The sequence below is a fragment of the Pristis pectinata genome, chromosome 15, assembly GCF_009764475.1.
Source record: "Pristis pectinata isolate sPriPec2 chromosome 15, sPriPec2.1.pri, whole genome shotgun sequence".
NCBI classification, from domain to species: Eukaryota; Metazoa; Chordata; class Chondrichthyes; order Rhinopristiformes; family Pristidae; genus Pristis; species Pristis pectinata.
Genome location: NC_067419.1, coordinates 45,806,912 through 45,823,654, shown reverse-complemented (window position 1 = coordinate 45,823,654; position 16,743 = coordinate 45,806,912). Strand labels below are relative to the sequence as shown.

Genomic DNA, 16,743 nt, shown 5'->3' with positions numbered 1-16,743 from the left:
AACTTATGTGCATTGAGGTAATAAAAAGAAAAACAGAATGCAGAATATAGTGTTGCAGATAAGATAAGAGATCTTTATTAGTCATATGTACATCGAAACACACAGTGAAATGCATCTTTTTGCGTAGAGTGTTCTGGGGGCAGCCCGCAAGTGTCGCCATGCTTCTGGCACCAACAAAGCATGCCCACAACTTCCTAACCCCTACGTCTTTGGAATGTGGGAAGAAACCCACGCAGACACGGGGAGAACGTACAAACTCCTTACAGACAGCGACCAGAATTGAACCCGGGTCGCTGGTGCTGTAAAGCTTTACGCTAACCAGTACACTACCATGCCTGCGATGCAGAGGAAGTGCAGTGCAAGTAGACAATAAGGTGCAAGCGCCATGACGAGGTAGATTGGGAGATCAGAGTTCAAGATGTCGGGACTGCCTGAAAGAATTTCTTGGAGATACCAAAAGGTTCAGCATGTCACTGCAGATTAGCAACTATCAATGAGCTTAAGAAACATCATCATGTCACGTTCAATTCAGGACAATGATGAGGAAGAAATTTCTTCACCAAGAGGGAGGTGAATCTTTGGAATTCCCTCCCTAGAGAACTGTGAAGGCTCAGTCACAGAATGCATTCAAGGGTGAGATCAATAGATTTTTGGATATTAGGGGAATCAAGGATTTATGGGGTTAATGCAGGAAAGTGGTGCTGAGATAAATGATTGGGCGTGATAGGTATGATAACAACTTTTAAAAGACAGTTGGACAGGTACATGGATTGGAAAGGTTTAGAAAGTTATGGGCCAAACACTGGCAGATGGGACTAGCTTGGATGGGTCATCTTGATTGGCATGGACCAGTTGGGCCGAAGGGCCTGTTTCCATACCGTCTGACTCTATGGCTCTGATCCTACTGGATGATGGAGCAAGCTTAAGGGGCCACAAGCAACCTGCTGGAGGAAATCAGCGGGTCGAGCAGCATCTGTGGGTGGGGGGGGGAGGAACTGTCGGCATTTCGGGTCGAAACCCTGCAGAGCCTTTGACCAGAAACAGTTCCTCTCCCCCCACAGATGCTGCTCGACCCACTGAGTTCCTCCAGCAGATTGTTTGTTGCTCCAGATTCCAGCGTCTGCTGTCTCTTGTGTCACCAAAGGCCTGCTCCTGCCTCTGTATCCTATGTTTTGTTCTTGTCTGACTCAGTTACACCCTGATATACAGTACAGCACTTCTCCCTTTCTGTACATCTGCAAATCACCAAAATCACATGCACAAATAAAATACTGCAGATGCTGCAAATCTGGCTCTATCGCTAATCAACCTGATTGCTCTTGACTAATGGGGAGGCCAGGGACGGGGCTCTGTTGCCTGGCAAAGCCTGCAGGACACTTCCTTCATCTTCTCAAGTGGACCCTCAGGGTAGGGAATCTGCTCACCACCACTCCAGTTCTGCAGGTTCTCAGGGGGTGGATGAGGTCACATCCACCACAGGTGGGGCAGGAGGGCAGCTGAGTAGTTTTGCAAAGTTGTGTGCCCCTTCCGCTATCTATGCAGAGCCCCTGCGCTTTCCTGATGCACAGACTCGAGGTTCTCAATCCCTTCCCGAAAGCTCCTTCTCCACTAGGAACAGCCGTGGGCCAGAGATTCCCAGGGGTCAGTGGGAATGTTGAGTACAGCCCAACTCAAGCCTGTTGACTACCGCCCAGTAAGGGCTGAATTCAGCAGCACCCTCAGGACCAATTCTGATGGTGTGAGTTCAGAACAAAGTCCTCTAAAGGCTCTATGGGCAGGCACAGTAGTGTAGCGGTTAGTGTAACGCTTTACAGCACCAGTGACCCAGGTTCAATTCCAGCCGCTGTCTGTAAGGAGTTTGTATGTTCTCCCCATGTCTGCGTGGGTTTCCTCCGGGTGCTCCAGTTTCCTCCCACATTCCAAAGACGTACGGGTTAGGAAGTTATGGGCATGCCATGTTGGCGCCGGAAGCGTGGCGACACTTGCGGGCTGCACCCAGAACACTACGCGTGATGCATTTCACTGTGTGTTTCGATGTACATGTGACTGATAAAGATATCTTAGCTTATGTGTGTGTTCAGTGTACATGAGGATCTGAGGACTTACGTCTTGATCTTCTAACTGAGCTCTGCCTAGGAGAAAGCTTGAACCAATGGCTCGGAGGTCTCTGGGTAACTTTATCAAGTCCAAGAGAACCCAAGACAAAAGATAAAATGCTGGAGGCACTACGAGACACAAGAGGCTGCAGATGCTGGAATCTGGAGCAACAAGCAATCAGCTGAAGGAACTCAACAGGTCTTGATGCTAGGGTTTTGCCCCAAAACGTCGACAATTCCTTTCACACCTTCTTCCAGCAGGTTGTTTGTTGCAAGAGGAACTCAGCAGCTCAGGCAGCATCATCTGCAGAGGGGAATAGGATGGTCAACATTTCGAGTCGAAACCCTGCGTCAGGACTGAGAGTGTGGAGGGGAGGTGAGGGGGAAGGGTGAGGCAGGAGCTGACAGGCAAAAGGTGGATCCAGGTGAGGAGAGGTAAATGGATCCAGGTGAGGGAGGGAAGGGTGGAGAAAGTGACAGGGGCTGGGAGGTGATGGCCGGACAACTATTTATTAATCTTACCTGCAATCCGATAAGAAAGGAAGGTGATGAGTAGGACCAGGAAGGGATGGATGGTGGCCAGATGGGAACAGTGAGGGGAGGGGATCGAGTGGGTGGAGTGTGTGGGTGATAGGGGATAGGCAGATGGAGACAGGTGGGGGAAGGGAACAGGTGGCTGGTGTGGGGGTGTTGCAAAGAAGGGGTGTGCAAGAGGACCTGGGTGGATCAGAAGGAGAGAGAAAAGGGGTGTGGGTGACCTGAAATTGGAGAATTCAATATTCGTACCATTGAGTTGGAGGTGACCCAGGAGGAATACAAGGTGCTGTTCCTCTAGCTTGCGTTCAGCCTCAGCCTGGCATTCAAGGAGGCGAGGACAGGCAGGTCAGTGGGGAGTTGAAATGGTATGGAACCGGGAGCCCAAGATGGACTAATCCAGGACAAGCCTGGAGAGTTTCTGAGAACTCTCCCACCACCAGATGCTCGCCTAGATTAATCGGGTGGTTGGGAGGGGCGAGGGGGAGAATTCACCTCCCTCTCCCTTCCTCCCAAGCTCGGAGTTTTCCATCAGCATTTCTACTCTGTTTAATCTGATCCTCAAAACCCATCCACTGCTCCTCTCATTGATAACCTCCATTAAATAAATGAACAAATTATAAACACAGAAAACGTGCCCGTTAATAGGAAACAGATTCCTCGGTGGTTCTCAAACCAAACTAAACCATCCCGAACTATTCTCTCAAGGCAAGGATATCCTAGTGTCAATTTTGAGTGAAAATTAATTTAACTGACACTGACACCAACATGGGTTCACACCTAATGACACCAACATGGGTTCAAACCCAATGACATCAACATGGGTTCACACCCACCAACGTCAATGATGGCTTCAAACTCACTGGCACCATCACAGGTTCACACCATTCCAGAGTAGCACACCCTCTACCGACTCTCAGATCTCTTGTATGTTAAGGTGGACTCTTGACCTCACAATCTACCTCGTTATGACCTTGCACCTTATTGTCTACCTACACTGCACTTTCTCTGTAACTGTAACACTTTATTCTGCATTCTGTTATTGTTTTCCCTTGTACTACCTCAATGCACTGATGTGATGAAATGATCTGTATGGATGGCATGCAAAACAAACTGTATCACTGTACGTCAGTACGTGTGACAATAATAAACCAATTTACCAATCTTATCTCAAGCTAAATTTAGAAGGCCCAAGTTGTGAAATCAAACGTAATGGGGAAATTCCACAGGGGATTCTGTGGGGCCTTAGATTTTGAGGTAAACATGACATTTACACCCCAAGTTTTGAAGAGAGAGCTTGCGTTTATTTGGCTTGTTCAATTACCTTAAATATCCAGATGGAGAAAGGTGATTGAAGTGTTCAAATCTAAAGAAGCACCAATATGGTTGGTGCATAGCAACCTCTCACCCACAGCAATGTGATAATGGCCAGATCTCTGTTTCTAATTAGATAATTGTGAACTTAATATTTATTGGAACGCTGGGGTAACTCACAGTTCTTCTTCAAAATGGTGCTTAAATGGTCTTACTCTCTGACTTGATGGGCTGGACTGGTGTGTCAACCTAGACTTTTGTCCTTAGATCTCTGGAGTGGGATTTGAACCCACAACCATCTGACAGAAGCAAGAGTGTTGCCAACTGAGCCACAGCTGACACTTTAAAGAATAGTGCACAGGCCCCAAGGATGAGGCAAAAATCTGTGTTGAACAAAGTAAGTGAGGAGGAAGAGAGTTAGAGGCAAATTATTACATAAATCAAAGCACAAGACAGGTAGGACATATAAAAATACAACAGATAAAGATCAGGTATTCCCATCTGAGGATGTAACCTGACATCAGGATGGATGCTTTCCCCATAACTAGGCTCTGTGCTTCTGATACACCAGACTCCTGTTATCTGGGGCAATCAGCACGTTCTGTCCCCAAAGGAAGATGCATTGAACCAAAAACCTAGACACAGGCAATACTGCAATCAGTAATATATATGTGAGAAAGATTTCTTTATAAGTCACATGTACATTGAGACACACAATGAAATGCATCTTTCTGCGTAGAGTGTTCTGGGGGCAGCCCGCAAGTGTCGTCACGCTTCCGGCGCCAACATAGCACGCCCAGAGAGAGAAATAGAGAGAGAGGATGAAAGAGAGAAAGATGAGAGAGAAGGAGGAAAGATGGAAAGAAAGGGAGAGAGAGAGGGAAGAGAGAGAGGGGAAAGAAAGGGAGAGGAGGGAGGGGCAGAGGGATGGGGAGGGACACAGAGAGGGAAGTAGAGAAAAAATGAGAGAGAGATTGAGTGAGTGAGAAAGAGGGAGAGAGAAGACAGAGAGGTGGGCGCAAAGAGAATGGGAGTGGTAGGGAGGAAGAACCAATAACCAATAATAACATTGCTGCTTGTGGGAGCTTGCTGTGCACAGATTGGCCCTACTTTTCCTGTACTACGATGTAGGTTACTGGCTGTAAATCATCTGGGAAACCCTGAGGCAGTACAAGTCTTCCTTTTATCAATGCTTTTATCATTACTCATAGCTACAAACATGAAAGCCAAAAATAGTCGCAAGTAAATTGCAATATCCTGGAAGCCCGAAAACTTTCCACAATAAAGAGCAACAATTTATCAGAAGAGAAATATCAGAGTGTTATTATCAACACCAAAGGCATGTGGTGAATAAACCCAGAGAGGTCTCACGGAGAACCACAGAAGATCTTTACACGCACAGCCCCAAGGATGGAAAACATCACAGCTCTCAAAACCACATCAGAGAGTGGCTCAGCCAACACTGCCAGGATAACTAACCGAGGCACTGGAGAAAGATACTGACACAGGTTCTATCTCATTCCATGCAAGCAATATTTTGATGGCATTCAGTACAACACTGTGGTGGTGTGGTTACTGTATTGAGTGATTTTTGCGTATTTTCCAACTTACAGACAAAATCGACTTATGGATGTCTGTAAAAACAGAACGTTACCCAAGAACAGCCACAGATGCTGCCTGACCTGCTGAGTTTTCTCAGCTTTTTCTGCTTTTATTTCAGATTTCCTGCAGTTATTTTTTTTACATTTCAAGGCTTTGCCAATAATGTCCACACCCCATGAACAAACAAGTACATTCCTCATTAGTGATCCACACCACCACTTTAAGTAGCTTTAGACACCGCTTTTAAGTTTTGCCTTCACCATCCCTGTCCCAAAGCACAGCTGTTGTATCAAGTGTGCTTCTGGACTATTGGTCTAATAACATAACCACTGTTCAATCAAAAGCCCCCTAAGGTGCTTTGGCGTATTGCAATAAAGTTTATGTCAGTATAAGTCCCAGCTAGCTCTTTCATGCATGAGTCTTCTGCTCAGTTTTATCAGTGAGGGGATGGGGAGTTTAGGATCAGTACCAGTCAACATCAGGGTAGCGATTCTGATTTCACTGTTACGATTTAATCAGTGAACAATTTGTAGACAATTAGTGGAAACGTATTGTCCAGGGTCTGATACCTGCTCTTGTTTTAAGGGCTGAATCAAAAACACATGAACATTGGAATGCTTCCTAACCCAGCACTTCCGTGACTCACAGCCTGGGACTGAAACTTAGGCTGAATTCAATCCCTCCACTGCTTCCAGCTTCGAGTTCGCCTCACAGAATCAGTTGAGCATCTCCAGTGCTGACAGTGCAAGATGCCTCAGAACCATTCCCCAACAAGCAACCACGCACACGCCACGGTCAAGAAAGTGCGCTGGCATCTCTCCTTCCTCAGGAGGCTAAAAAAGTTTAGCATGTCCTCTTTGACCCTCACCAACATTTATAGATGCACCATGACTTAGTATGGCAACTGCTCATTCTGAGACCACAAGAAACTGCAGAGAGTTGTGGCCACAGCCCTGCACATCACAGAAACCAGTCTCCTCTCCATGGGTACCGCCATGCTCAAGGACAGCAGTTTTGGGTCTCATATCTTAGGAAAGATGTGCTGATGTTGGAGAGGGTTCAGAGGAGATTTACGAGGATGATTCCCGGAATGAAAGGGCTTACGTATGATGAGCGTTTGTTGGCTCTTGGACTGTACTTACTGAAGTACAGAAGAATGAGAGGGGACCTCATAGAGACATTTAAAATGTTGAAAGGACTGGACAGAGTAGATGTGGCTAGGCTGTTTCCCTTGGTGGGTGAGTCCAGGACCAGAGGGCACAATCTTAGAATTAGAGGGTACAGGTTTAAAACAGAGATGAGGAGAAATTTCTTTAGCCAGAGGGTGGTGAATTTGTGGAATTCCTTGCCAGGTACAGCAGTGGAGCCCAGATCATTGGAGGCGTTTAAGGAAGAGATAGATAAATATCTAAATAGTCGGGGTATCAAGGGATATGGGGATAAGGCTGGAAATTGGGGTTAGAATAGTTTTTTTTACCTGCCACCCCCCCCATTTCTCATTTCTTTTTCTTTTTTCCCTTTTCTTTGGAAGAGACTTGATGGGCCGAATGGCCTACTTCTGCTCCCTTGTCTTGTGATCTTGTGATCTTCCATCCTACTGTTCTAAGACTATTAAACTGTTCCCTAGTATGATAAAATGGACTCTTGACCTCACAATCTACCTCATTATGGCTTTGCACCTTATTGTCTGCCTGCACTGCACTTTCTCTGTAACAAACAACAAATTTCACGTCATATGTCAGTGACAATAGTTCTGACTCTGATTCCGTAACACTTTATTCTGCATTCTGTTATTGTTTTTCCCTTGTACTACCTCAATGCACTGTTGCATTGAAATGATCTGTACGGATGGCATGCAAAAGAATGTGTTTCACTGTACCTCGGTACATATGACAATAATAAACCAATTTACCAATTTATCAGTTCAGCTAATGAGCTCAAGTTGGGTGAGGTGTGTCCGGCCTCACAGATTTACATTTGTAGAATCATAGAAATGGCACAGCACAAGGTGTCTTCAATTGCTCCATGGAGTCTGTGCTGGGTGGAACATGAACACTGAAGAGAGTTATCGACACAGCTCAGCACATCACGGAAACCAGCCTCCCCTCCATTCACTCTGTCCACACTTCTCACTGCCTTGGTGAAGCAGCCAACATAATCAAAGACCCCTCCCACCCCAGACATTCTCTCTTCTCCCCCCTCCCATCAGACAGAAGATACAAAAACCCGAAAGCACATACCACCAGGCTCAAGGACAGCTTCTATCCCACTGTTATAAGACTACTGAATGGTCCCCTAGTGCGATAAAATGGACTCTTGACCTCACAATCTACCTCGTTATGACCTTGCACCTTACTGTCTGCCTACACTACACTTTCTCTGTAACTGCAACACTTTATTCTGCATTCTGTTATTGTTTTTACCCTGTACTACCTCGATGAACTGTGTAATGAATTGACCTGTATGAACGGTACGCAAGACAAGTTTTTCACTGTACCCCCGTACAAGTGACAATAATAAACCAATTCCAATGAAGCAGAAATTTATAAGAACTGCAAAAGTTGGAAATCTGAAACAAACAAAAAAATGCTGAAAACACTCAGCGGGGCAGAAGGGTCTTCAACCTGAAACCTTCTCCCTCCACAGATCCTGCTGTGTGTTTCCAGCATCTTCTCCTTCTGTCCCGAGAGAACATTGCTGTCAGGTTTATTCCCCCACACCTTCCCGTGGCCTGCAGATCATTTTCTGTCGAGTGCACAAGTAAAACCCACTTGAAGGCTGATTTATTCTGTTTCAACCTCCCCAACAGGCAGTGACTTCCTTATTATCATCATTCTGAGTAGAAGAAGCTTATCCTTACACCTGCTTTCTCTTTGACCTGAAATGTCGACAATCCCTTTGCCTCCACAGATGCTGCTCGACCTGCTGAGTTCCTCCAGCAGATTGCTTGTTGCTCCAGATTCCAGCATCTGCAATCTCTTGCACCTCCCCTTGTATGTTTTAGATTTGTGTCCTCGACCCTCAAATCACCTGCTAATTGAAGCACTTCCTTCTATTTCCCACATCTATATGCTCAGGATCTTGCATAGCTTCCTGGAGGGTCCAGAGGAGGTTCACAAGAATGATCCCAAGAATGAAAGGCTCTGCTCTGGGTCTGTACTCGATGGAACTCAGAAGGATGAGAGGGGATCTCATTGAAACCTACTGGATACTGAAAGACCTGGATAGAGTGGATGTGGAGAGGATGTTTCCATCAGTAGGAGAGTCTAGGATCCAAGGGCACAGCCTCAGAGTAAAGGGACGTCCCTTTAGAACTGAGGTGAGGATGAACTCCTTCAGCCAGAGGGTGGGGAATCTGTGGAATTTGTTGCCACAGAGAGCTGTGGAGGCCAAGTCATTGGTTGTATTTAAGGCAGAGATCAATAGGCTCTTGATTGGTAAGGGGTGTTAAAGGTTATGGGGAGAAGGCAGGAGAATGGGGCTGAGGAAAAAAAATCAGCCACGATGGAATGGCGGAGCAGACTCGATGGGCCGAATGGTCTAATTCTGCTCCTATATCTTATGGTCTTACTCTAACAATCTTTTTAAAGACTGTATGAAACAAAGCACTGCAGTAACCTCTCCCAACAAAAGCAGGGCGTTCGCCCCAGCATGATACTGTGAGTGGTGAATGGTCACAAGTAAATTATGTGTGTAAATTCAAACATCATCACTCACAGTGGTACCATCATGATATATTTACTGGGCCAATGAATTTAAATTCTACCACTGCAATTGGGAAATTAAATTTAATTAAATTCAATCTAAAAGTAAATGAAACTGGTAAAACATCCCCGAAATCAGTAAATGTTGTGAAAACACATTTGACTCACGCAAATGCTGATTACATCAGCCCAATACAGGCACATCTGTTTTGGTCTTCCTTTGGCCTGATAATATCCCAGTGAGATATCTAGGTGTCAATTATCACTCAGTTGCAAACCCTCTGACCTCTGAGCCCCTGGGTTGTGGGTTCAAATCCCACTCTGGAGAGTACAGCACAAGATCCATCGGAGTACTGAGGGAGTGCTGCACTGCCAGAGGTGACATCTTTGAGATGAGGTATTAAATGGTGATCCTGTGAGCCCATTCTATGTTGCTGCTTTGAACAAAGGCAGGGTTCATCTGGTGTCCTGGCCTTTTATTCATTCCTTAACTAACATCACTAAAATCAGATTATCCAGTTATTATCATTTACATTTTGTGGGATCTTGCTGTGTGCAAATTGGCTGCCATATCTTCCATATTAGCATATAGAACATAGCACATTACAGCACAATACAGGCCCTTCAGCCCACGACGTTGTGCCGACATTTTATCCTGCTCTAAGATCTACCTAACCCTTCCCTCCCACATAGCCCTCCATTTCTCTATCATTTATGTGTCGATCTAAGAGTCTCTTAAATATCCCTAATGTATCTGCCCCCACAACCTCTGCCGGCAGCGCGTTCCACGCACCCACCACTCTCTGTGTAAAAAACTTACCCCTGACATCCCCCTTATATCCTCCTCCAATCACCTCAAAATTATGTCCCCTCGGTGCTCCGGTTTCCTCCTGCATCCCAAAGATGCGTGGGTTGGAAGGCAAATAGGCCAATGTAAATTGCCCCTCCAGTCGTAGAATCTGGGGGAGGGGTAGTTGGTGGAAATGTAGAGAGAATAGGTCACAGGGAAACTAGGAGGGGAATGGGATTATTCAGTGGTCTGAAGAGGCCATCATCTACAATGTATGGATGGTAGCAAGGGGTTAATGGCAGCCACAACTTTTTTTTATGGTTCTTGAACGGAATAAAATATCCCAAGATGCTACACAGCAGTGCTATCAAAACTTGACAATGAGCCACTTGCAAAGAAATAACAGCAGATGTTCAAAAGCTCGGTCAAAGAGTTACAGCATTTTAATAAACATCTTAAAGGAGAAGACGAAGGCTCAGACAGTTAAGGAGGAAGTTCCAGAGCAGAGGGCCTTGGCAGCTGAGGTCACAGCCGCCAGTGCTGAAGCCATTGGTGGTGAAGTCAAGAGACCAGAATTAGAGGAGAGCGGAGAGTTTGTGGGGATGTGGGAGATGACAAAGATGGGCGAGGCCAAGGAGAGATTTGAATACAAGGGTGACAACTTTAAATTTCAGAACATAACATTGCGTGTTTAAAATGATAGGGCTCAAAGAGAAGCCAGGGTCATTTGCAACCACTAAGTAAACCATTATTTGTTATCATTTCACATTTCTCATCCAAAAAAAAGGCGCATCAAAGTGTTGAGCACTGACCAGAGAATGAACATAAAAACGTACACTTTTAGTGCTCTACCGAAGAGTTAGACATTGTGCCAAGGCTAATAAACCACAAGAACCAGGGAAAATGCAATTTTTCCAAGGACCAGCTGTTGCAAAGTACTGGCTCCTTATTCTGCTGGTTTACTGGCACTTTCAGGGGAACATACTCTGACTTGCTTCAGAACAGTGACCACGCTTGGCTGTGCTATAATCCTGAGATAATGATAGGTGCTGTGGAAATGCCTTGCATTAATTCTCTGTTAATTAATTCATGGCTGCATTAATTCATTCATCATTCATTAAATACTTAGAACATAGAACAGAACAGCACAGCACAGGAACAGGCCCTTCAGTCCACAATGTCTGTGCCAACTGCGCTGCCAAATTAAACCAAATCTCTTCTATCTGCACATGATCTACATCCCTCCATATCCATGCATCTACCTTAAAGCCTTTTAAATGCCACTATCTGCTTCCACCACTACCCCTGGCAGCACATTCCAGGCACCCCCCACTCTCTGTGTTAAAAAAAACTTGCCCCGCGCATCCCCTTTAAGCTTTCCCCCTCTAACCTTAAATGCATGCCCCGGGTTCAATTCCGGCTACTGTCTGTAAGGAGTTTGTACATTCTCCCCGTGACTGCGTGGGTTTCCTCCAGGTGCTCTGGTTTCCTCCCACATTCCAAAGACGTACGGGTTAGGAAGTTGTGGGTGTGCTATGTTGGCGCCAGAAGCGTGGCGACACTTGCGGGCTGCCGCCAGAACGCTCTATGCAAAAGATGCATTTCACTGTGTGTTTCGATGTACATGTGACTAATAAAGATATCTTATCTTATAGTATTTGACATTTCTACCCTGGGAAAAAGATTCTGACTGCTTACCCTGTTCGATGCTTCTCATAATTTTATATACTTCTATTATATCTTCCTGTATGAATTGGTTCACATTTTTTTTTATTATCCTTCTGTAAGTTGCACAGGTAAAAGCTGAATGGCAACACACACCCTCTTCCACTTCTTTCTAAAACCCTGTACGGCTCTTTTTGTCTGTACATTGGTACTGCTCAAACTTTCATGCTACGCTAACACTTTGCAGTATTTTAAACAACTGCTCATGGTTTAAATCCTGTCGCCAGCTCAGCTGCTCCCAGGTAAGCAAGTGATATTATTTTTGCAAGTGAATGGTTCAGCAATACTGTATGGAGATCCAGTGGGTGTGAAGAGATATAATTCCCCTACAGAACTCAGCTGGCTTCATGTGGGAGGATCACCATGCCAGGAATCTGGTGAATGTTCACCTCGAAGGCAATTATATCCTTTCTGAGATAAGGAGACCTAAACTGCACACAACACAACAGTTTGGTCTCACCAGCGCAGCACAGTTGCACAGCAAGCAAAGCCACTGCTTCACAATGCCAGAGACCCGGGTTCGATCCTGACCTCGGGCGCTGTCTGTGTAGAGCTCGCATGTTCTCCCTGTGATCGCGTGGGTTTCCCCCAGGTGCTCCGGTTCCCTCCCAGATCCCAAAGGCATGCGGCTTGGTAGGTTAACTGGCTGCTGTAAGTTGCCTCTGGTGTGCAGATGCTGGTAGGACCTGGAAGGAGATGATGGGAATGTGAGGAGAATAAAATGGGTGAGCGTAGGATCAGTCTAAATGGATGGCTGATGGTCAGTGAGAACTCGGTGGGTCTAAGGGTCTGTCTCCATGCTGTATCTCTCTACGACTCCATGACAAAATCTGTGGAAGAGATGATCAAACCCAGACCATTCTGGGCTAGCTGGAGACACCAGAGATTGCAGACGCTGGAATCTGGAGCAACAAACAAAATGCTGGAGGAACTCAGAGGGTCAGGCAGCATCTGTGGAGGGAAATGGACAGTCAACATTTCGAGTCCAAGACCCTTCATCTAGCCTGAAAGAGAGAGAGGAGATAGCCAGTATAAAAAGGTGGAGGGAAGGGGTTGGGCAAGAGCTGGCAGGTGATGGGTGGATCCAGGTGAGGAGGGGGGATAGGCAGATGGAGGAGGGGAGAGTGGAGATAGGGACAGAGGCTGGGAGGTGATAGGTGGAGGTGACAGAGGGCTGCAGATGGTGGGATCTGATGAAAGGTCGAGCATGGCGTCAAGGGAGGGAGGTGGGCAGGGCAGAGGGGAACAGTTGGAGTGGGGAACCAGTGGGAGGAGTGTGTGGGTGATGGACAGATGGAGTGGTGGGAGAGGGGAAAAAGACACGGTGATGGGAGCCGGACAGATCAGGAGGAGAGAGAAAAGGGTCGGCGAGGAAGGAGTTTACCGGAAGTTGGAGAATTCAATGTTCATAGAGCCAGGTTGGAGACTACCCAGGCGCAATATGAGGTGCTGTTCCTCCAGTTTGCATTTAACCTCATCTTGGCAGTAGAGGAGGCCAAGGACAGACATGTTCGTGTGGGAATGGGGAGGGGAATTAAAATGGCTGGCAACCTGGAGATCCAGATGGCCACGGCGGACGGAGCGAGGGTGCTCGGCGAAGTTAGGAGTAAATTGACTGGGAACATCTTAGCTGGGAGATAGCTTAAGACAAGGCAAGGGTTTACAATCCTGACATTTATATTCCAGGAATCACAGAGTCTTCTTACCCAAGCAATGTCTTCACAAACCACATTCCACCTTTATCACAATTCCACTCCCTTTCAAACTGAGCTCCATTAAGCTCGAATTTCAAATTGACCTCTCTTGTGCTGTAAGGAGAGGTTGGAGAAACTTGGGTTGTTTTCTCTGGGGTGGCGAAGGCTGAAAGGAGCCCTGATAGAGGTTGATAAGATTATGAGAGGCAAAGATAAAGTAGACAGCCACTATCTTTGTCCCAGAGGATCTTAGCTCGGCGCATGGAAGTGGAGGGACGTGGACATTGTGTAGGCAGAAGGGATTAGTTTAGTTAGGCACTTAATTATCAGTTTAATTAGTTCAGCTCAACATCGTGGGCCGAAGGGCCTGTTCCCGTGCTGCACTGTCCTGTGTTCCACTCAGTAGTGTAGCGGTTAGCGTAACGCTATTACAGTGCCAGCGACCCCGGTTCAATTCTGGCTGCGGTCTGTAAGGAGTTTGTACGTTCTCCCCGTGTCTGCGTGGGTTTCTTCCGGGTGCTCCAGTTTCCTCCCACATTCCAAAAGACGTAGGGGTTAGGAGCTGTGGGCATGCTATGTTGGCGCCAGAAGCGTGGCGACACTTGTGGGCTGTCCCTCAGAACATTCTCAGTGGTGCAAAAGGACGCATTTCACTGTGTGTTTCGAATGTGCATGTGACTAATAAATAAATATCTTCTATTTGGCCTTCGATTAAAGTGAACTTAATTGAAATTTGGGAACGAGAGTTCTCTTGAACTCATTCCCAAGTAGTGTCAAAGCCAGGAGAAGCCAATGTGAAACAGCAACCTCTCCATCACCAGGATATAGAGAAATGATCTCATGTTTCAGACAGACCGATACATTTCAATGAACTCATCCGTTAGTCACCCAGCTCCTTGTTCCGTGAGATTATTCAAAGGTTTTGCTCTCCTCACTGGGATATCATTTGTCTGTACCAAGTAACCCTGATTACTGCCAACATTTTACTGTGGTTTCATAGATGTTTCTCTCTTCAAGTCACCTTTCAATTGGAAACAGAAGGCCGATACATAACCAAGTGCAAAACTCACACTGCAATTATAATTCCAGGTGCAGCCTGACATTAGGTGGTTGCTTGCTCACGTTCCAGCACCCTGTTACCTGAGGTGAAAGTCGCTTAAATTTCTTATTGCAAGTTATATCACAGACTTTGAGACAGCCGCTCTCCTACCATATTGGTTCGTGCTGGATTATCTTTCACTTTACCACAAACAATATTCCACTCAACTAAAAGATAAACTGATGGAGGAACTCAGCAGGTCAAGCAGCATCTGTGAAGGCAGAGGGACGACTGATGCACTGCTCTTGTTAATTGTGGACCTTTTTTTTTGCAAATAGAAAGCCAATGGATCAAGTTCTGCTTGAAAAGTAACGGACATGCAAACAACATGCAGAACATTCAGAGGGGTCCGGGGATGGCAACGTCTGTCAAGAATGGTGGTTCTTCAAGAAGCCGTGGTCTGATTTACACCATCTAACTGGAGACACAAAAGAGTGCACAGGCTGGATAAGGCGCTGGAGGAACGCCTTATTGTCCGCCTGCACTGCACTTTCTCTGTAACTGTAACACTTTATTCTGCATTCTGTTATTGTTTTCCCCTGTACTACCTCGATGCACTGCTGTAATGAAGATTTAATAGCAACCTGAGGGACAACTTTTGCACCCAGAGGGTGGTCTGTACATGGAACGAGCTGCCAGAGGAAGTGGTTGAGGCAGGTACATTAACAACATCTAAAAGGTACTTGGATAGGAAAAGCCAAGAGAGACATGGGCCAAACGCGGGCAAATGGGGTGAGCTAAAATGGGAATCTTGGTCAGCCATGGACCACTTGGTCCGAAGGGCTCGTTTGTGTGCTATCTGATTCTATGATGCATATTCATTGCATTGCTACTTTCTACAGCAACATAGCCTTGGGCCAGCAAGACTTTTGTTCCTTGTTAGATTGCCATTAAAATTCTTTCACTGTGCATGTTGGCAGCATTCTGTAGCTAATTACTTTCCTTCCCACCAATAAGATTAAATTAGTGGGAATGAAAATGCAAGACTGAGGGGTTAACAACTCTGCGGGCCAGTATAGCAGAAGCAGCCACAGCCTTTTTTGGTGACAGATGGTTGCTAATTTCCTTAATCTATCATTGATGTTACTCAGGATGGTATCTCTTGGATCCAGGGGTTGTTCCTGTTCTAAATCAGCCAACATGAAGAACATATAAACAGCTGCCAATGACTGAGTCACAGTATAGCAGGAAATACGCTTAAAAGGAAATCACAGCAGACTTGCAAAGGGTTCACACTCAATCTCAAGGTTGTGACAGCAATTATCCTAATGTTATAATGCACACCGTGTTTGTATTGGGATTAAATTTCTTCTCCAGGATAGTGAATCTCTGTAATCCTCTGTCCCCGAGGGTGGTGCAAGCCAGATCATTAGATATATTTAAGGTGGAGATAGATAAGTATTTGAAAGTGGCACAGTGGGTAGAGCCGCTGCCTCACAGCACTAGAGACCCAGGTTCAATCCTGACCTCCGGCACTGTCTGTGTGTGGAGTTTGCACGTTCTCCCTGTGACCCTGTGGGTTAACACACCAACCCCACCCCCCCCCCCCCCCCGGGAGCTCCGGTTTCCTCCCACATCCCAACAATGTGCAGATTGGTGGGTTAACTGGCTGCCATAAATTGCCCCTAGTGTGTGGGTGGTTGGTAGAACCTGGGGTGGGAGGGAGTTGATGGGAATGTGGGGAGAATAAAAAATGCGATTAAAATGTGCTTGATGGTCAGAGACTCCGTGGGCAGAAGGAAGATAAAGAAATTCGGCACGTCCCCTTTGACCTTCGCCAATTTTTTCAATGCACCATAGAAAGCATCCTATCTGGATGCATCACGGCTTGGTGTGGCAACTGCTCTGCCCAGGACCGCAAGAAACTGCAGAGAGTTGTGGACACAGCTCAGCGCATCACGGAAACCAGCCTCCCCTCCATGGACTCTGTCTACACTTCTCACTGCCTCGGTGAAGCAGCCAACATAATCAAAGACCCCACCCACCCTGGAAATTCTCTCTTCTCCCCCCTTCCCATCGGGCAGAAGGTACAAAAGCCTGAAAGCACATACTACCAGTCTCAAGGACAGCTTCTATCCCGCTGACCGGTGCCCTAGTACAATAAAATGGACTCTTGACCTCACAATCTACCTTGTTATGACCTTGCACTGCACTTTCTCTGTAACTGTAACACTTCATTCTGCAT

General features: G+C 46.2%; 1 protein-coding gene across 5 annotated transcripts in view; it reads right to left on the bottom strand.

The window, feature by feature from the left end:
* nav3 (neuron navigator 3) overlaps window positions 1–16,743 on the bottom strand; it is a 377,674-nt gene that overhangs the window by 350,913 nt on the left and 10,018 nt on the right. The window contains exon 1 of one of the 5 annotated variants that reach the window (XM_052029893.1): window positions 10,105–10,161. The exons of the other annotated variants lie outside the window; for them this stretch is intronic. Coding sequence (XP_051885853.1) covers window positions 10,105–10,146 — 42 coding nt within the window. The 5' untranslated portion in view covers window positions 10,147–10,161. Of the gene's footprint in view, window positions 1–10,104; window positions 10,162–16,743 lie in introns of those variants that run through there. 5 annotated transcript variants of the gene reach the window in all.